Genomic DNA, 23,128 nt, shown 5'->3' on the forward strand with positions numbered 1-23,128 from the left:
GTCCTGTGTAACTTATGAGCGTTGATGCCTTTCCCTTAACATAGATTAGTAGACAATAGAATTATATCAAACGTAGTTATTAAATTATATACGATTTATGTATATTTGTAAGTATACATATACAATAAACGCTTTTACATTTTCAAATTTTTTTAAAAATTAATTAAACACTTATGTAATATTATTGCATTAGACACCATGTTATGAAAGAAGTGAAAAATTTACTAATAACAATTTATAAATAAATTGCAAACTTTTAAACAATTCAATAAAAATTGGAACTAAAGCTACACTTTTGAAATAACTATTATGTTTGCCATGATGTTGCCTCAGAAATATTATGGATTTATCTTGGTTGATTATTTTTTACAAACTGGCGTCTTTTTTAAATAGACTTACTCCACATATGGCATCTTTTATTTTATTTGCAAATTTTTTGACAGAATTGAAATCAAAAGGTTCAGGATTTCAACGAATTGTCGGTTAACGAGCAATCAAATGTGCGTACTGCACAAACGGCATTTTTCTTCTTTTGCAGATCTTTTCAACACAATCAAAGTAAAGTGATTCAGCACACGGCTGGACGTAGGCCAAACTGTTGCTGTACAAACAAAATTTTTTGCAGTCGTCATTTAGAAACAGTACTGCATATACCGTCGTAAAGATCCAGTACTTCACAATAAGTACCGATACAAGTAGAAGATCGAGATCTGTCATAAATCCCGTATTCAATATTTTTATTTGTCAAAGGTTCTACAAATTATTATTACAAACCGATCTATTTATGAAATCGCCGTTCTGATTATGAGCGAACTTTACAAACGACGTCCTTTTTCTGTTTACAAATCTTGTGAACAGAATCAAAATAGAAAGGCTCAGGACATGATTAAATCATGCCATGCCGTTGCTGCACATACAAAACTTCCTGCAGTTATCATTCGGAAGTAACACTATATATTTGGGATCTTCTTCAGGACAGATACCGATGCAAGAAGATTAGCGCTTTTTGTATGTGCTAGGTTGCAGATATAGTTTTCTGGGAAATCGCAGACTTTTAAAATAGGATTGAAAACAAGGTTTTGAGAGTGGCATTTTTGAAGAGTACTGATGCCCTTTTCACATATGTAGTATAGATTGCAATTGGTCTCGTGAGGAATTTTAGTGATCTCTATTGTCATGCCGCACTTATTTGATGATGGCATACTGGGAACGTTTTCATATCCAGCGTCACAGATGACGTTTTCTGGAAAATCACAAACTTGAAGTTTTGGATTAAAGTATAAATTTCTGGGACATTTCCTTAAGATCTTCTCGCCATTACTGCATTTATAGTAAGATCTGCAATCATATTCGTGACGTATTTTACTATTTTCGTTGAAACATTTATCTGACTCATGAGTATTGGATGACTGTTTTCTGGGAATTGGTGCGGGATTGACGCATTTGACTTCTGCCGGCTCTTTGCAAATCTGACGAACATGATCATAATATAAGCCATTTGGACAATCTCGAAGAATCTGTTTTCCATTAATACATTCGTAATATTGCGTACATTCGCACTCATGGGGCAACAGTACCTTTTTTGCGGATTTTGTGGGACGGCAAATGCCTAAGCCAATTGTCGGTAGACGTGTACTCAGATTACATTCTTTTTGTGAATAATCGCACATTTGTAAACCAACGTTAAAGTGGAGCCCTTCTAAACAAGATTTTAAGATTTTTTTACCCTTAGAGCATAAATAATACTTAGTGCAATTAGTTTCGTGCTGAAATGCTTTGCCATCCGGGGAGCATTTAGTATCGTGGTCGTTAATTAGGATGTCGTGAGAAAGTGATTGGATACATTTTACTTTAGTAGTCCAATTACAAATTTTATTTGCGTCATCATAGTTCATGCCAATCGGACATGTTCGTAATACCATGTCGCCTTCCACACACTCATAATACTGATTGCATAGACATGGATGAGGAAGCTGAGCTTTCTCCGTTGATCCCTTGGGAGGACATGTTATGCGTGGTTTAACAAGAGTTTTTGTAGTTGATGTTGTTATAGATACTGTTCTAGACGTTGTCGAAGTCATGTAATTGTCACATTTGACCTCAGTTGGAGAATTGCAAATTTGTCTAACGTAATCAAAATGCAGATTATTTGGACAATATCGAAGAATTTTTTTTCCACCAATACATTCATAATACTGTGTGCATTTACATTCGTGAGCCAAAAGTACTTTTTTTCTAGAATCTGGAGGGGGGCAGAAATCTATACCAATTATTGGCGGGGAATCTTTTAGATCGCAACTTTTTTGCGGATAATCACACGTCTGGATAGTCATGTTAAAATAAAGTCCTTTCGTACAGTGCATTAAAGTTTTCTCACCGTTTAAACATAAATAAAAGGCCGAACAGTCGGTCTCATGCTGAAATGTTCTACCCTCTGGAGCGCACGTAATGTTATAGTTGTTAATTTGAAGATCAAAGTTTGGAATGTCAAAAGTCGGAATCGGCCGAATACAATTTACAATTACGGCCCAATCGCAAACCTCTTTCACGTAGTCAAAATGCTTGCCAAATGGACATGTTTCTAATATCTTCTTACCGTCTACGCATTCGTAATATTGGTTACATAGACATGGGTGCGCTATCCGTGCTTTATCTGTTGAACCCTTTGGAGGGCAAGTCTCACGGGGCTTGTTGGGATCTCGTGTAGGAACTTCTGTTGGAGTACTTGTTGACGGCGTCGGCGTACTCACAGACGGGGTCGTTGGCGTCGGTGTACCCGCTGACGGGGTCGTTAAGGTAGGTGTACTCGCTGACGGGATCGTTGGCGTCGGCGTACTCACAGACGGGGTCGTTGGCGTCGGTGTACTCGCTGACGGGGTTGTTGGGGTAGGCATACTCGCTGACGGGGTCGTTGGAGTCGGCGTACTCACAGACGGGGTCGTTGGCGTCGGCGTACTCACAGACGGAGTCGTTGGGGTTGGTGTACTTGCTGACGGGGTCGTTGGGGAAGGCGTACTCGCTGACGGGGTCGTTGGCGTCAGCGTACTCACAGACGGGGTCGTTGGCGTCGGCGTACTTACAGACGGGGTTGTTGGCGTCGGAGTACTCGCTGACGAGATTGTTGGCGTCGGCGTACTCACAGACGGGGTCGTTGGCGTCGGTGTACTCGCTGACGGGGTTGTTGGGGTAGGCGTACTCGCTGACGGGGTCGTTGGGGTCGGCGTACTCACAGACGGGGTCGTTGGCGTCGGCGTACTCACAGACGGAGTCGTTGGGGTCGGTGTACTTGCTGACGAAGTCGTTGGGGTAGGCGTACTCGCTGACGGGGTTGTTGGCGTCAGCGTACTCACAGACGGGGTTGTTGGCGTCGGCGTACTCACAGACGGGGTCGTTGGCGTCGGTGTACCCGCTGACGGGGTTGTTGGGGTAAGCGTACTCGCTGACGGGGTCGTTGGGGTCGGCGTACTCACAGACGGGGTCGTTGGGGTCGGCGTACTCACAGACGGGGTCGTTGGCGTTGGTGTACTCGCTGACGGGGTCGTTGGGGTAGGCGTACTCGCTGACGAGATTGTTGGCGTCGGCGTACTCACAGACCTGGTCGTTGGGGTAGGCGTACTCGCTGACGGGGTCGTTGGCGTCGGCGTACTCACAGATGGGGTCGTTGGCGTCGGTGTACTTGCTGACGGGGTCGTTGGGGTAGGCGTACTCGCTGACGGGGTTGTTGGCGTCAGCGTACTCACAGACAGGGTTGTTGGCGTCGGCGTACTCACAGACGGGATCGTTGGCGTTGGTGTACTCGCTGACGCGGTCGTTGGGGTAAACGTACTCGCTGACGGGATCGTCGGCGTCGGCGTACTCACAGACGGGGTCGTTGGCGTCGGTGTACTCGCTGACGGGGTCGTTGGGGTAGGCGTACTCGCTGACGGGATTGTTGGTGTCAGCGTACTCACAGACGGGGTCGTTGGCGTCGACGTACTCACAGACGAGGTCGTTGGCGTCGACGTACTTGAAGGCGGGATCGTTGGCGTCGGAGTACTCGCTGACGAGATTGTTGGCGACGGCGTACTCATTGATGGGGTTGTTTGCATTGACGTACTCGCTGACGGATTTGTTGGCGTCGGAGTACTTGTTGATGGGGTTGTCACCGTCGACATACTCGTAGACGGGATGATTGACGTCGGAGTACTCGTTGACGGGGTTGTTGCCGTCGATGTACTCGCTGACGGGGTCGTTGGGGTAGGCGTACTCGCTGACGAAATCGTTGGCGTCAGCGTACTCACAGACGGGGTCGTTGGCGTCGACGTACTCACAGATGGGGTCTTTGGCGTCGACGAACTTGCTGACGGGATTGTTGGCGTCGGAGTACTCGCTGACGAGATTGTTGGCGACGGCGTACTCACTGATGTGGTTGTTTGCGTCGACGTACTTGCTGACGGATTCGTTGGCGTCGGAGTACTTGTTGATGGGGTTGTTACCGTCGACATACTCGTAGACGGGGTGATTGGCGTCGGAGTACTCGTTGACGGGGTTGTTGCCGTCAATGTACTCGCTAATGGGGTTGTTGGCGTTGGAGTACTCGTTGACGGGGTTGTTGCCGTCGATGTACTCGCTGATGGGGTTGTTGGCGTCGGAGTACTCGTTGATGGGATCGTTGGCGTCGTAGTACTCGCTGACGGTGTCGATGACGATACCTGACATCCTGCTTGCCATGGCCAATCACATACCTGAAGTTTCGGATTGAAGTGTAATCTGTTGCCATTCTTATCCATGATAGGACACTGTAGTGGATCCCCTTTCTCCCCCATATGACAATCGTAGAATTTTGTGCAGTCGCTTTCATGAGGTATAAACATTGGTTTGTTGCCTGGATTATCTTTGGGACATTTTGTTGAAAAATCAGCTATTGATGCTTCATTAAGGGCAGCAGCACTCAATGTGGCCATATGTAAAATTGCCACTAAGTAAATCTCTAAAATTGATAATAATACACATACAATGTTAGTTATTTTTAAAAATTAATTGTAATTAATTAATTTAAAAATAGTATTTTTTTTCTTAAAGGCTGGGAATAATAATAAAAATATTCTTTACTTTAATTAACAACAAAATATATAAATTTATCTGTCAAAAGAATTTATTTTGACACGATTTTGGATTTCCTTTTTTCCTCTTGTTATAGAAAAAAATTATTTTTATTTTTTAAATTTTATATTCAAATGCTATAGTAACTTGATAAAATAAAATTAAAAATATAATTTTTTTATTCTATGGGTAAAGGAAAGGGAAGATACAATCTGTTTAAATTTTTTTTGCTATATATCTGTTGAAGAAGACGTACTGTTGACGAAACAACCACAATACTATTTTATAAATTTAGAAATGCTTCAAAATTCTTTGTGTTTGATAAAAATGAGAGAAGTAAATAAAAATTCTATATAATTTTATGATATTTTGATTCATGAATGTCAGTTTTGTTACTGTTTTTTGTTATTTAGCATATAATTTAGTAATCTTCTTTAATCAATGTGTTTCTAATCATATTTTGTTTAAATTTATATTATTTATCATGTTCTCAATTCAACTCTTCCACTGTAACTATTGGCCTGAGACGTTCAAGTCAAGATTTGTCTTAAAACCGACAAAGCCAGTATGTTTGTTTCCCATTTTAAAAAAATCGTGATAATTGGGATTTGTCTTTGTAAAGTTGTTGTCAAACATCCAGACTATCGCTAAATGCCAGATAAAATCTTGAATGGATGAGAGAGTTCATACTTTTAAAAGACATAGATTCTTTCTGTAACATGTTGCTAATTATTTATAAAAAATGTTACTTTTTTTAAAATATCTTGTTAAAAAATTTGGAGTTTTTGTTTCTTTCTTTAGTTAACGCCAAAATCGTAATTTCGTACCACAGAGAGAGAGAGAGAGAGAGAGAGAGAGAGAGAGAGAGAGAAAGAGAGAGAGAGAGAGAGAGAGAGAGAGAGAGAGAGAGAGAGAGAGAGAGAGAGAATCAAAATACAATATAAACAAACTTTTATAGGTGATGATGATTTCGAAATGATGATTTCGATGTCGAATCGATGTCGATTCGATGTACTATTTCTCACTGGGTTTTACTTAAACAATATTTCATAAAGTCTAAATATGAAGTAAATGGGAAATAAAGTAAACAAAAAATTTACAGATTATATCTCGTTTTGCGCATACTATCAGCATTTTAAAAAATTAAATACATTTAATGTAAATCCTTTATCTATTTACTTTCATAGCTGATAATAATGTAATTTAATAGTTTTACACTTAAATTTTATGTTTTAAAAAAGAGTTTAGTGTAATATATTTTACTTTTACACTTACAGTACATACATATTTGCAATTATTACAAAAATTACATCCATATTTTTATAAAATCTATCAAATTTCCTAAATCATACCACGATAAGGATTCCTATGTCGTACCGGTAATATGCATATCAATCGAAAAAAGTTAATTTAAGCTATTTTTATTTTAATGGTTTTTCATTATTTTTTAATATTATGTTCTTTTTATTTAACTTTTTTATTATTACTATTTTTTATTTTTAAATATTTGATATTCTTTTTAATTTGATAAATAATATTTATTATTTGATAAATAATAAATAAAATATTATGTGTACAACTTTGCTTCCGCCGTTTTCCAATTGATGGCTGTAGCGGTAAGTGGATGTCGAAATAAATAGCTCGTAGACATCATACAATAAGCTTAGGCATTTGTAAACATAACTCCATCGAAATATTAGTCGATTTGTATTTGCATCATAAAGTTATTCTCGATTGAAAATGTCAGCTTACGAACCAAATTCTCGTCATTTGCGGGAGGTTTTAATTTTTTGCTTCAATATGAAGAAATTTACGGCTGAGGTTCATTAAATGCTCTCAAATACGTATGGTGAGGCCGCTATTAGTGAAAAAAAATGTGCTGAGAGTGGTTTCAACGCTTCAAGAACGGTGATTTTGACGTCGAAGATTGGCTTGGTAGTGGAAGAAAGAAGGTTTTCGAAGATGCAGAATTGGAAGCTTTACTTGATCAAGACTTGTGCCAAACGCAAGAAGAATTGGCAGGATCGTGGGGAGTGACTCAACAAGCCATTTTAAAACGCTTGAAAGTTATGGGAATGATTCAGAAGAAAGGAAATTGGGTGCCGTGCGAGTGTTGAAGCCGAGAGATGTTGAACGGTGTTTGTTTGCTTGTGAACAGCTGCTTGCAAGGCAAAAACGAAAGGGATTTCTGCATGGTATCGTGACTGGGAACGAAAAATGGGTTCATTACGATAACCCCAAGCGCAGAAAATCATAAGGACTTTTCGGTCATGCTTCCACCTCGACGGCTAAACCGAATATTCACGGCTCTAAGGTCATGCTCTGTATTTGGTGGGACCAGCTCGGCGTAGTGTATTATGAGCTATTAAAATCGACTGAAACAATCACAGGCGATCGATATCGAAAGCAATTGATGCGTTTGAGCCAAGCACTGAAAGACAAATGGGCGCAATACAACGATAGACACGATAAAGTGATTTTGCAGCATGACAATGCTCGACCCTATGTCGTCCGTCAAAACATACTTGGAAACATTGAAATGGGAAGTCCTACCCCATCCGCCGTATTCTCCGGACATTGCTCCCTCTGACTATCACTTGTTTCGATCAATGACACACGGCCTGGCTGACCAGCACTTCCGTTCTTAAGAAGAAGTGAAAAATTGGATCGATTCGTGGGTCGTCTCAAAAGATGACCAGTTTTTTCGACGCGGGATTTGTATGCTGCCAGAAAGATAGGAGAAAATGGCCAGCAATGGACAATATTTTAAATCGTAAATGTATAATCAGTTTTTCACAATAAAGCCTCGAATTTCGAAAAAAAAAAAAACGGCAGAAGCAAAGTTGTACACTTAATAGCATTAGTTTATTATTATTTTTTATTATTTTTTTATTCTAAATTAATTTTAGTCACAAATTAATATTTTCGAAAGAGATACAATTTAGGAGACACACAGGTACGATTTAGATAACTGGTTTCCTATATGAATCGTACCCTTTGCAGCATGTTACAAAAAAAACTTATAATATATTAATTTGTTATTAATACAAGATATTTTGTGATCTTTTTCAGATTTTTTCCTTTACTTTGAAATGAAGAAAATGACATCTGACATGTCAAACTATAGTTACAATCCGAAGGTAACGAAAGAAACGATACAATCGGAAAATTAAATATGAATTATACAATACATAATTCAAAGTATTTAGATTAATATTACAAAAGAATGATATAATTTTAAAACATGATTAATTCTAACATAAGAAAAACATTCATTAAGAAAAATTACTAAATTATAAAACATACACACATAGACAAACAATAATTTCCAGATTGTAAATATTGTAGTATCAGATTGTAATTAAAAATATTTATATTATTATTTTACACTTTTTCTTGTACATTTACACACCAAACATAATTATACGCGTTTCACAAAATATGTTCTTTTTGGCCACGTGCCCAAATGATTACCCTGCATATTCATCACTCAACAATTATCTCCATATTGTTTCCACTTTATCACTTTATCGGAATTCCGTCAATAGCGCGGGCACTCACCTTTCATCGCGAAAAATCTATTTGCTAAAATTGAAGACCAATATCTATTTCTTTGCTTATTAAATTGCTTACTAATGAATTCATCATTACGAAATGATTTTTATATAAGCGCTTATCACATAGTACACGCTTATCATATCTAACAATTGACAAAACCTTTCTCTTTTAGAAAAGTCACTCAAGCATATCGAAATAGATGCAAAATATTTAGTATCAGATACATTATCTGAATTAACAAACACGCGTTAACGTTGTGTTGACGGCGCAATGTTGTATCTGGACGCGGCATGGGTCCAAAAGCCCTTTCTATTGGAGTAAATAAAGAAATTTTATTTACAAATATTAACAATGCAACTTAAAGTGCAATAATTTCGAAATAATTAATAATATCATACCCATATCCGAAATCATAGAACATCCAAAGGACATTTTAAGAACATCTTTAGAAAGTTTAGTAGGGTATAGGAATAAGAATGCTTAATTAACTAATTAAATTATTTTTGAGAAAATATTGTAATAATATTAAAAGCATACGTAATATATTTAGTGATATAATTATCACACACAAGTTGCGCTCTTAACTTAGTTTTATCAAGTGACGCGGTAGCGACGCGGCACCGAAGAATCGTGCCGCTTGACACAAACTTCACTGCGCAAATGTCGCGGCGCTACTAAGCCTTATCTGAAATTTAGCTGTCAAATTCATTTTCAGTTAAAATATCTCAGAAACTAAAATTATAATAAAAAATCTAATGGCAATTTTATTATATAATATTAATGTGAGCTTTCGATTGCGACCAGTCCGATTAAAATTGATACACTCAATTCCGAGATCTCGAGATCTTTTGCACTTAAAAAAGGTCACTTGAGTTTTTCACAGATTCACATATCATGTACACACACGTAAAGCCAGTTTGTTCTTCAAGAGGCTTCACAATGCGCCTACATACAATTTTATAAAACTAAAATATATAAAAAGTTATTTTGTAATGTAAATGCTGAATATTGGTACGCGAGAAAAGTATAATAAGTTAATAAAAATATAATAAATATATAACATTAACAAATACATGATATATATGTAATAAATGTCAAAAATCCACTCTTAAAAAGGAGATGTTATCAATTTTATTGTTGACAGTTTTCCACGATGTTGATTGGTTTTCTTGAATCTTTCATCACAGTAAAAATAAAATTGAGGTACATTATACAAATATGATATGTACTAAAAGCGTAAAAAAGCGGTGTTAATGAATGATTTAAGTATAGTGAAATGCAACTAGCCTTGAAATGCTAAAAATGCATTCATATTCTTTGCAGAATAAATAAAATAAAATAAAATATCTTAAATTATAGAAATATATACATATACATACATACATACATACATATAAAATTAACACATTCAAAAGTATGTTTAATGAAACTTAATGTAATTAAAAAAAAAAGTAATTCTTTAATTTTTACAAAAAGGAGTGAAATCCTCCAAAAAACTTAGAAAGGTAAAAAAGATACGCCAAATACATAAACGCGTGCTTTAAAAAATGATTTTGAGGTCAATAACAATTAGCCAAGAATATTTTTAAAAAGTCTTAAAGAAATTTAATAAACATTAATGTAAAATTTATTAAATATAATTAAAAAATAATAAAATTGGCCAAGTATATTTTTAAAAAACTTAGAAAAACTCCATAAAAGTTTATTCAAAAATTATTTGAAAAATAAAAATGTTATCAATGATAAGAGATAATAATAAAAAACTTGGCGTGCCCGGCTTGTATTTATTACAGTTTTGTATAGACATTTATCAATATCAATAACATAGAGTCTTACAGAAAAATACGAGCCGGATACGTCAAGTTTCCCTGGTGAAAATGTAAAATCACAGCGTAAGTCGAATGTAAAGAGAGAGTAATAGAAGCGTTAACAAACCTTCTACGAAGCGTAAATTGAAACAATGAAATGTAAAAGAAGTGTTAACGCTTCTTTTACATTTCATTGTTTCAATTTACGCTTCGTAGAAGGTTTGTTAACGCTTCTATTACTCTCCTTTTACATTCGACTTACGCTCCGATTTTACATTTTTACTAGAATTTTTGTTTCACTATCTGTTATCATTGATAACATTTCCATTTTTCAAATAATTTTTAAATAAATTTTTATTGAGTTTTTTTAAGTTCTTTAAAAATATAGTTATCTAATGTTATTACTTTTTAATTATATTTATATAATTTTTAAATCGATGTTTATTAAATTTCTTTAAGTCTTTTTTAAAAATATTCTTGGCTAATTGTTATTGACCTCAAAATAATTTGTAAAAACACGCGTTTATGTATGTGGCGTATCTTTTTTACCTTTTTAAAGTTTTTTTATGAGAATAAATTAGATTTTCTTAAGCCAGTTTTATTTTAATAAGATTCTATTAGGTGTATAAATAAGTTTCCGCCGTTTTTAATAAAAAATTGGACATTTATTGTGAAAGAACGGAACTTTAGTCACCCCTAACGTAAGTGCAAGTTCTTCTTGCATTTGGCATGAATTTTGATCCAATAATGCTTCCAATTCCGCGTCTTCGTACACTTTCGGTCTTCCGCTACGTTCTTTGTCTTTGATGTCAAATTCACCGTTCTTAAACTTTTGAAACCACTCACGACAATTTCTCTTACTTAAAGCAGCCTCACCATATGCTTCTACAAGCAATCGATGCGCCTCAGCTGCAGATTTCTTCAAATTGAAGAAGTAAATCGAAAATTTCCGCAATTTCCGCTTATTCGACTCAAAACTCGACATTTTTGCACACAAAAGAATATATTACACTGATAAAAATTCACTAATATTTCAAAGTTATGTTGTTGACAGATGTCCAATCTTACGATAATGGCGTTTTATATCTGACAATTTTAACCATAATTTACTGGTGGCGCTAACTTTTGTCAAACGGCGGAAACTTATTTGTACACCTAATAATTTTGGGCTTAGTTGCAAAGTATTACAAAAGTTGGAAAGTTGAAATAAATGATAGCTTTTGGCATTTACCAAAAATCGTGAATTGTAGAAAACATTTCGAATAAGAGAAGAGTTGATTAAAAATTCTGATATAATAAAACGACATTTAGATTAATTTAATTATTATTTCTGCAACAATCAAATGTAAGATACAGATAGTATCAATTTGTTATCATTGATAGCATTTATCAATGTAGTAATTTTCTGTTTAATAATTAATTTTCTGCTTAAGTAATGTACAAATATGCATATAAGTTAGAATATTACTTTATTTTATTAGAATTTTTTAATTATATAATAATTAAAAAATTAAAATTTCTAAAAAATTATATAATAATTAAAAAATTTCTACATTTCTACATTTCTACATTTCTACATTTATGTCCTTAATAAGAATCTATAAGGGATGAGAGTGTTTGCATTTAAACTGTTGATTTTGATCACCTCTTGCTTTTCCTTAGCTCGATTAATTGATAGAAGTGAGAATTGATAAAACTGAATTTTTGTTTTATTTCTATTTTTAGTTTTCGTCCTCCAAATCTTTTGCGTTGTATTCTTTGTTTGGCTAGTATTGGCAATTAGTTTTTCACGGTCAGTTGCAGTTGGATTCCGCTTTGTCAAAATGCCATCCGACTGAGTAGTTCAGCATCCTTCTCATTATTGTTTTACATGATAATTTTATTTTACAAAATCATCATTAAATTAAAACAAAGGATGGTATATAAATTTTGATATAAACTCTTTAAAATCTAAAAAAAGGAGTTTAAGGGTTAATATTATTTCATGTAGTTGATTTAACTAAGATATATACAAAGTTTTAGAAAAATCCATTTTTTGTTTAAATTTTTATTGATTAAAAATGACTTAACATACTTTTCTTATAAGATTTACACCTCAAATAAATCTATATAATTTCGTTTCTTCAAAATAATTTCACAATATTAAGCTGTTATTAGAAAACTAAAATTTTCAAATCTTATATTTGATTATATTTATAATAGTTTGAGTAATTACAATAATTAATTATTTTGTCAAGAAAGTGCGATTGGGTAACGCGGTGCAAACGCGGCGCTATAGAGGAAAGGCACTGAATTTGGAACACCACTTTGTTTTTGGACTATATTTTTTAAATAATGATTAGAAAAACACTTTTGAAAATATTAATTTAAATTAGAAAGTATCTTCTGTCAAATAACACAGGAACACAAAATTTTTTGAAAAGTTTACCAGATCAGGTATTTCTTATGGATTTTAAGTTTGCTGAAACCAAATATGAAGCCTGTTTAACTCCATCATGTCAGTATCTTTATTTCAAAGAAAAATCACCAAAATCAGGGATAAAACATCAAGTAACAAGTCGTAATTACCTGAAACACTGCTCCTTTACTTATAAACCCATAAATGCACTCGTAAGCTCTGAATAAACTCATAAACCTATCAACTCTGAACCCATAAACTTATTAACCTATTCAAATTACTTAATGTTTTATCCCCAATTTTGGCGTTTTCTCGAATAAATAAAAAATTTAATGTGATGGGGTTAGACGGGCTTCAGATTTGATTTCAGCGACCCAAAATCCGTAAGAAATATTTGATCTAGTCCGAGTAAGCTTTCGAAAAAATTTTATGGTCCTGTGTAATTATTGTTTTTGTAATACATGTCAAAAAGGGCATCTGGCAAATAGGCGCCTGATTTGGAACACTTATACGATCGAAGTTATTTCTGTTACATAAAGTTATTAATGTTACATTTTATTGATTTATGCACTAAAAAAAAAGTAATATATCCAATAAGATATGTAGTTGTGGACTACCAACTACAGATATACTTAATACAATAATATATGTATTGCAGTATCAACTTTGTACTTGCATTAACAGTAAATATTATTATATTGAGTACTTTATGTAGTTGGCAGCCCGCAATTACATATGTTATTGGCTTTTTTTTCTGTGTACATCTTACCTAAATTACGTAGTTTTATAGACTCTATGTTATTCCGTTAGGTTCGCCTAAGAAGCATATTTTTTAACAGGCATATTGTCTCTCGCCTCGAAATATTTAGGTTATTATACATATAGGTTATATATTAAAGTTACGATCAAGGCCTAGCAATACTATGATCACGGCATAGTAACAATTATCATTACTAGATCCCATATTTCACGGAGTGTTCCAATTTACGCACACACACTTTATGTTTACAATTGTACTACAAAATAAACACAACAGAAAAAAATAAAAAGAAACAGTTTTAGGAAACTACAAATATGTGAAATAATGGTAATGTTAATTACTGATAATACATTCACTATTGTTTAAATTGTGCAATTTGCAAGAGAAAATAGTGCAAATAAAACTCTCGTTTTTGATGAATTCGTTTTTAGCAGATTTTACGTAGAAAAGGGCATAAATGTATGAAATATGGGTTTTTAGGTTTTTAATTAACCAAGCAAACCATGTTTTTATCGTATTTGTACGGTGCAATGTTTAGTTTTCGAGTAATAAGGGGATTTGAATTTAGGAAACTGTTCCAAATTCGGTGCTTTTTCTTTATACATATACAATAAACACCTTTATTTTTTTTAACAACGCTTTTTTTTAAATTAATTAAACACTTATGTAATATTATTGCATTAGACACCATATTATAAAAAAAGTGAAAAATTTACTAATAACAATTTATAAATAATTTGCAAACTTTTGAACAATTAAATAAAAATTGAAGTTAAAGTATACTTTTGAAATAACTTTTGTGTTTGCCATCATGTTGCCTCAGAAATATTATGGATTTATCCTCTGGTTGATCATTTTCTATAAATTGTCATCTTTATTAAACACTATTTATTAAACAGTAATTGTCATTTTTATTAAACAGTATACAGACAATTGTCATCTTCATTAAACAACGTACCCCACAAATGGTATCTTTTTTTGTTTGCAAATTTTTTTGACAGAATTGAAATTAGATGATTCAGGATTTCAACGAAATGTTGGTTAACGAGCGACCAAACGCATACTGCACAAATGGCAATCCTCCTTCTGTTTGCATATCTTCTCCACAGAATCAAAGTAAAATGGTTCAGGATACGGCTGGACGTACGCAAGGCTGTTGCTGCATAAACAAAATTTCTTGCAGTCGTCTTTTGGAAGCAGTATTGCATACTCTGGATCTTCTTCAGGACAAGTACCAATACAAGTAGATGGATCGAGATGTCACATGTCCCATGTTCAATATTTTCATTTGTAAGAGGTTCTACCAAATTGTTGTTATGGCTCATTTTATTCATGAAATCGCTGTTTTGATTGTATGAGCGAACCTCACATACGACGTCTTTTTTCTGTTTACAAATCTTTTGAACAGAATCTAAATAGGAAAGCTCAGGACATGATTGAAGTTTGACATGACAGAACATTTTTGTAGTTATTGTTCGAAAGTAATACTACATATTTGGGATCTTCTTCAGGACAGATACCGATGCAAGAAGATTAGTCGCTTTTTGTATGTGTTAGGTTGCAGATATAGTTCTCTGGGAAATCGCAGACTTTTAAAATAGGATTAAAAATGAGATTTGGACAGTGACACTTTTTAAGAGTACTAACACCATTTTCGCAAACGTAATATAAATTACAATCAGTATCATGAAGAATTTTGAGGATTCCTGTTGTCGTGCTGCACTTGCTTTATGTTGGCATACATTCTCAGATCCAGTGCAGATGACGTTCTCTAGAAAATCGCAAGTTTTGTATTAAAGAATAAGTTCTTGGGACACGTTCTCAATCTTCTCGCCATTACTATATTTGTAGTAAGATCTGCAATCGTACTCGTAACGTATTTCATTATTCACTATTGTAACTTTTATTTAAATCAAGAATATTGGCTGACTGTTTTGTGAGAATTGTCGGTACGGGATTGGCGCATTTGGCTTCTACCGGCACGTTGCAAATCTGATGAATAAGATTATAATAATGTAAGCCATTTGGACAATCTCGAAGAATCTGTTTTCCATCAATACATTCGTAATATTGCGTACATTCGCACTCATGGGGCAACAATATCTTCTCTGCGGAATCTGTGGGAGGGCAAATGCCTAGGCTAAGTGTCGGCAGACGTGTATTTAGATTACATTTCTTTTGTGGATAATCGCACATTTGTAGACTAACGTTAAAGTGAAGACCTTCTAAATAGGATTTTAAGATTTTTTTACTCTTGGAGCATAAATAATATTTAGAGAAATTAATTTCGTGCTGAAACGTTTTGTTGTTTGGATACTGTTCTATACGTTGTCGAAGCTATGTGATTTTCACATTTGACTTCAGTTGGAGAGTTGCAAATTTGCCTAACGTAATCAAAATGCAGATTACTTGGACAATATCGAAGAACTTTTTTTCCACCAACGCATTCATAATACTGTGTGCATTTACATTCGTGAGGCGAAAATACTTTCTTTATAGAATTTGGAGGGGGGCACAAATCTATATCGATTGTTGGCAGGGAACTTTTTAGATCGCAACTCTTTTGTGGGTAATCACATATCTGGATAGTCATGTTAAAATGAAGTCCTGCCATACAGTGCTTTAAAATTTTTTCACCATTTGAACATAAATAAAAGGCCGAACAGTCAGTCTCATGTTGAAATGTTCTGCCCTCTGGAGCGCATGTAATGTTATTGTCATTAATTTGAACGTCAAAATTTGGAACGTCGAAGTTTGGAATCGGCCGAATACAGTTTACATTTGTGGCCCAATCGCAAACCTCTCTCACGTAGTCAAAATGCTTGCCGTATGGACATGTTTCTAATGTCTTTTCACCGTCATTGCATTCGTAATATTGGTTACATAGACAAGGGTGAGCTATCCGCGCTTTCTCGGTTGAACCCTTCGGAGGACAATTCTCACGAGGTTTGTTGGGATCTCGTGGAGAAACTTGTGTCGTCGTTATTGTAGTTTCTGAAGGTGTTGTAGGTACTGGCGATGGAGTACTTCTGGCACCGCAGTCTGTATTTTCTGGGCGATCGCATTCTCTGATCACTGGATTGAATACTAAAGAGCTTTCGCATTTTACTGGCACTATATATTTTATACCTTTAATACACCAATAATAGTAATGGCACCAAGTCCTGTGGGGAACCTTGTAAGGCTTAGCTTCTGGTACGCATAACCACAGAGCAGGCTCTACTGATTTTGTCGGTGTTGGTGAAAACGATGTCGGAGTCGTAATTAAGCGGGTAGTTGATGACACAATATCCGTAGTAGGTGGAATGATAGCACCGCAATTTACATTTTCTGGATAATCACATACACGAAGAACTGGATTGAATAATAAATTGTCATCGCATTTTTGAGAGATGGGGTTTCTTACACCTTCAAAACATGAATAGTAATGATCGCACATAGTCTTGTGGGGAAGCAGATGTATTTTGCCGTCTGACACGCAAGAATTCAATAAGGGAGTTGTCGGAGTAATTGGTGACGGAGACGTTGGCGTTGGAGTACTCGGTGACGGCGTCGTTGGCGTTGGAGTTTTCAGTGACGGAGTCGTTGGCGTCGGAGTATTTGATATTGGAGTCGATGACGATATTTGACATCCTGCTTGCCACGGCCAATCACATACCTGAAGTTTAGGATTGAAATGTAATCTATTTCCATTCTTGCCCATGATAGGACACTTTAGTGGATTCCCTTTTTCTCCCATATGGCAATTGTAGAATTTTGTGCAGTCACTTTCATGAGATATAAAAATTGTTTTGTTCCCTGAATTATCCTTGGGACATTTTGTCAGAAAATCACCTTTTGATGATTCATTAAGGGCAGCAGCATTCAGTGTGGCTATGTATAAAACAGCCACTAAATAAATACCTAGAATTGATAATAATACACAGGTAATAATAGTTATTTTTAAAAAATTAATTGTGATAAATAAATTTAAAAAATGTTTTTCTTAAAAGTCTACAGCTCGGTAATATAATAAAAATGTTTTTTGCTTTAAATAACGACAAAATATATAAATTAATCCCACAAACAAATTTGTTTTGATACGATTGTTACACTCCCATTTTTCTTTACTCACAGAAAACTTTTTTCTATTTTTTAAATTTTACATTCAAATACGATAACAACTTGAAAAAATAAAATTAAATATATAAATTTTTTTATTCTATAGTTAAAGGAAAGAAAAGGGAAGATAAAATCTGTATAAATTTTTTTGTTACATATGCGTCGAAAAAACTATTAATGAGACAATTACAATACTATTTATAAGTTTAGAAATATTTAAAAATTTCAGGAGACATAGGTTTTTTCTGTAATATGTTACTAATTATTTATAAATATTATTTTCTCTCACGAATTAAGTATTTTTAAAAGAGATACAATGTAGGAGACACACAGATACGATTTAACCGGTTTCCTATATAAATCGTACCTTTTAGCAGCATATTACAAAAAAAAACTTATAATACATTAATTTGTTATTAATAAAAAATTTAATATGTAATAATAGGCGTCTTAAAGATTGAGCTATACAATTTATAATGTTTATTTGGATCCTAAATAGTATTTAATTAAATGTAAAATATAATCAAAAATATTTTAAGTGGTATACAACTACACATATGGCAACTCTCCCTTATATCCGTAATAAAATTTGGTTAAATATTAAATATATTTCAGTTCGTATATTATTTAACATTTTAATTCTAATTTATCAATCCTTTTCTATTTAAAAATTATCCATTCTGTGTAAGATTTCTGAACAATTCAACTATCTCGTAGATATCGATTATTATTTTTCTTTTTAATCATTGAATCTTGAAGTAAAGATTTTTAAAAGTTTTTTCTGCATATAGGAAAAATGTTACATATTTTTAAAAACAATTTTTTTCTTTTACTTGTATTCGGAATTTATTAAAAATAAAATAAACAATAAACAATTTTGTACAAAATGACGAATAATAAGTTAAATGTTAATAGATATTTTATAATATTTTTCAGGTTTTTTCTTTACTCTAAAATGAAGAAAATGACATCTGGCATACCCAACTATATATTACAATCCGAAGATAGCAGAAACAACGATACAGTCGAAAAATTAAATATGAATTATATAATGCATATTATACATAATTATATACATAATTTATAGGATTTAAACTAATACCATGAGAGAAGAATATAAATTGATAAAACATAAAGACTAACATAAGAAAAACATTTATAAAGAACAATTTTTAAATGATAAGTTAAATAAAAATAAAACATACACATATACACAAGAAATTATAATTTTTAGATTGGATTAGATAATTGGACAAGTTATTTAGAAGAACATGTACAAATTAGTATTTAAATAAGTATTGTTGAAATAATACAATTTAATAATTTTTTTATAGTAGCTCAAATGTAAAGGTCATATTTTATCTAATTTTATTTAATTTTGGAAATAATAATTTTAATATAAAATTAGGTAAAAATTCATGAAATTTAAATATGTTTTTCTATTATTCTTTATTAATGTTTCTAAACAAGACTATTTCATGAAAAATTAAGTATAAAAAAGACTTTAAAGTAAAAAAAATGTATAAAAATAAAAATATGTTGTAACAAATTCTTTTTTTTTTAAAAGAAAAAAATGTATTTTTTAAAATATGACTGTTGTAGAACTTTTATGACATAGATAGATGGATTGTAGAACTTTTATGGTAAAAAACATTTTAAGTTTTTAAAAATATTTATTAAAAATATTACTTTACACTTTTTTGTACATTTACATACAACCAAACATAATTATTTGTATTTCATAAAATATTCTCTGAATCTTTGTCCACATGTCCAAATGATTACCCTGCATATTCGTCACTCAACAATTATATCCATATTGTTTTCACTTTATCACTTTACCAGAATTCTGTTAATAGCGCGGGCACTTACCTTTCATCGCAAAAACCTATTCGCTAAAATTGAAGACTATTATCTATTTCTTCGCTTGTTAGATTGCTAACTAATGAATTCATCATTAGGAAATGATTTTTATATAAGCGCTTATCACATAGTACGCGCTTATCATATCTAATATTTGACAAAACTTTTCTCTTTTAAAATAGTCACTCAAGCATATCGAAACAGATGCAAAATTATTCAGTATTGGTACATTTTCTGAATTAACAAGCACACATTGTATACCCAAATGTAAATGCAAAGAAATATTTTTTTATTTATAGCTTTTGCGGCCATTAATGTTGCATTGACGGCGCAACGTTGTACCAAGACGTGGCATGTATCCAAAAGCCCTTTTTATTAGAACCAAAGAAATTTTATTTACAAATATTAACCTAATAATGCAACTTAGAGTGCAATAATTTTGAAATAATTAATAATGTTGTACTTATACCTGAATTTGTAGAACATTTTAATACAAAATTCAAAGGACATTCTAAGAACATCTTTAGAAAGTTTATTAGGGTATAGGAATAAGAATGCTTAATTAACAAACTAAATTATCTTTGAGAAAATATTGAAATAGAGGAGAAGATGATAATATGACACCACCCATTTACATTTTGTATAATAACTTTGTTAATAATTAATATTTTTAGTCAAAATTTTATGAATATATTAATCAAAGTGTTGTTCATTAGATTTTAAATTCAAAATTATGAAATATTTACCATATTATATATTACTTACAAAAATGTAGCGACACTGCGTAATAGGCCGAAGAGAAACAGGAAGGGTAATATGGCCACCACAAAAATAGATGTAAGAAATCGGTTTTGTTTAAAAAAGTGACAATTTTGTTAGAAAATTATATGTTTATATAAAATATGTTGTTATATAAAAGCAAGTAATTTTTTAATTTATGGTTAACAGAACTTAAATAAAAATAACTTTTAAATTGAAAGAACAAATTGTTAGATATTTGATAAATAACAAGGATGCTCGCAAACGTTGCAAAAATTAAGTTGAACGTATCCAAAATATATTGGTGCTATAATTACAAAAAAAATCAAATATTGCAAAATACATACATTTACATATATCCTCTTTCTTCTGTCGTAAGACATGTTCGATATGTATATTGTCACGTGAATAGTTAATACTACAGTGACAATCGATTTATCCAGGAATTGTCTCGATATTGAGATCTCGAAAGTGATTATATTATTACCAGCACGCTTAGATGACTATATTAACCTTATATTATTGTTTAATTTTGTATAATTCGAGATATGTATACAGCCGAATAAAAAGTGACAAAGAAATATTCAAACGTATATACATTTAGGTGATAATGCGTTTAAGTGTAAAAAGAATGAGGAAGTATGTGTAATTAAATGTTAAAATGTACCTTAAAAAATTTTCAAAATTCTTGATTGGAAAAATGTCTTATAAGAAATATTGGCTGTTGCGCTTTGTCATATTAGCGCCACTATATAACATTAGGTTACTAAACAAATAATACCACAAATAATTATCAGAATTCGTCAAATAATAATGGAGATAATATGGGTAACCATATTATCCGCACGGACTATATTACCATCTTTTCTTATTAAAAGCATACGTAATATATTTAGTGGTATAATTAACATACACAACTCGCGCTTTTAGTTTTATTAAATTAAATTTTCTTAAGCCAGTTTTATTTTAATAAGATTTTAACTTTGGGTTTAGTTGCAAAGTATTAAAAAAGTTGAAAAGTTAAGATAAATGATAGCTTTTGATATACCAAAAATCGTGAATTGTGGAAACCATGTCAAATGAGAGAAGAATTGATTAAAAATTCCGATATAATAAAATGACATTCAGATTAATTTAATTATTATTTCTACAACAATCAAATGATGATACGGGTAGTATCGATATATTGTTATCAGTTAATAGTATTGATCAATATAGTAATTTGAATAATTTTCTGCTTAAGTAATAATATACAAATATGCATATAAATTTAGACTATTACTTTATTTTATTAGAATCTTTTATTTATATAATACACATTTACACATTTCTACATTTATGTCCTTAATAAAAATCTACGAGAGAGTGCTTGCATACAAATCGTCGATTTTGATCACCTCTTGCCTCTCCTTAGCTCGACTAATTGATAAAAGTATGGAGAATCCGAGAATTGATAAAACTGAATTTTTATTGTATTTCTACTTCTAGTTCTCGTCCGCAAAGTTTTTTGCGCTATATTCGTTGCTTGTCTAGTATTTGCATTTGGCTTGCCACGGCCAGTTGCAGACGGACACCGTTTTGTCGAAATGCAATCCGGCCGAGCAGTTCTGAGGAATCGGGATGCCGTTGCTGCATGTGCAAAATTTGGTACAGTCGCCATTATAAGGGAGATGTATTGTTTTATCTGTAGGATCCGAAATCGGACATGGATCGATGCAGCCGTTAATAATTTCCTCACTCTCGATTTCACGGGGTAGAGTCTCCGGTCGGTTTAATTCGGGACGGCATCCCGCGGACGGCCAGTCACACTGTTGAATAACGTTATTAAAGTGCAGACCATCGGGACATGAGTGAAGTTCACGATTGCCGTTTCGGCAAATGTAATATAAAGTACAGTCCTTTGGATGAGGCATCCTGATAGTGCCTAACAACGGACACTCGGGCATCTTCGCAGGCAGTTTTTTTGGAATTTGACTCGCAAATTCCCCAATAGTGAGCGTCAATGAGACGATGATTATCGCACAGTATGCTGTAAATTACAAAATATGTTCTCAATTATTAAAAAAAAATAAGTTCTTTAATACCTATGCGAAAAAACGGTTTAAAAATTCAACTGAATTTATCGGAGTCTATATCAAAATAGTACGATAAGTTGATTGTATTACAATTTTATGCTATATTTTTTAGTACTATAGTGTGTATGTGGAAAGCGTAAATGTACACACATTTACAATATTTTATCTTTATTTTAAATAAATGTATAATTTTGCAATAAAACATTTTTTTAAATTACACTACTTCTATTTCTTCTTCTTCCCATGAATCTTTGACTCATTATGCACTGTCGCTACATTTTTATAAATAAGATTCAATGTAATAAGTATGTATTAACTTTAAGTCTAAATTCTCTATTAAAAAATACTTCAACAAATATAATTGTTAAGCTTTCAATTTAAAATATTAATTATTAGCAAAGTTAATGTATCAAATATAAACAGGCGACTGTAATACAATCTTCTCCTTTAATATTCACAAAGAAGATTAAATCAATAAACAATAAATAAATAAACAATAAACTCAATCAGATGACCTAGAGACACTATAATATTTGACGAGTAAAATTTTGACGTTAAACTTATAGACTAAAGATAAAACTAAATCGTTACTTATCACGTTACTTATCCGGTTGTCAAAGATAGTACAGATTTTTCAGAAACTCACCTCTCATTATGGTTATTAATTGGTATATCAAAACGTATCACACATTCGACAGTTAAAAATACAATAACTAGCATTTGC

General features: G+C 32.8%; 2 protein-coding genes and 1 pseudogene across 2 annotated transcripts; all 3 read right to left on the reverse strand.

The window, feature by feature from the left end:
* Window positions 1-241: 241 nt before the first annotated feature.
* On the reverse strand, window positions 242-10,065 carry LOC105831547 (mucin-2-like). The gene is made up of 2 exons (XM_036282935.1): window positions 8,644-10,065; window positions 242-4,969 (listed from the first exon to the last, which is right to left on the reverse strand). The coding sequence occupies exons 1-2, from the start codon at window positions 8,648-8,650 to the stop codon at window positions 951-953; spliced, it is 4,026 nt and encodes a 1,341-aa protein (XP_036138828.1). The 5' UTR covers window positions 8,651-10,065; the 3' UTR covers window positions 242-950.
* A 4,667-nt stretch (window positions 10,066-14,732) lies between these two features.
* LOC114255266 lies at window positions 14,733-17,513 on the reverse strand (annotated as a pseudogene).
* Window positions 17,514-21,598: 4,085 nt separating this feature from the next.
* LOC105837134 (peritrophin-1-like) lies at window positions 21,599-23,128 on the reverse strand. Its single transcript, XM_028193549.2, has 2 exons — window positions 23,051-23,128; window positions 21,599-22,358 (listed from the first exon to the last, which is right to left on the reverse strand). Exons 1-2 carry the CDS (start codon window positions 23,055-23,057, stop codon window positions 21,859-21,861), a joined length of 507 nt encoding a protein of 168 aa, XP_028049350.2. The 5' UTR covers window positions 23,058-23,128; the 3' UTR covers window positions 21,599-21,858.

The sequence above is a fragment of the Monomorium pharaonis genome, chromosome 2 (genome assembly GCF_013373865.1).
Source record: "Monomorium pharaonis isolate MP-MQ-018 chromosome 2, ASM1337386v2, whole genome shotgun sequence".
NCBI classification, from domain to species: domain Eukaryota; kingdom Metazoa; phylum Arthropoda; class Insecta; order Hymenoptera; family Formicidae; genus Monomorium; species Monomorium pharaonis.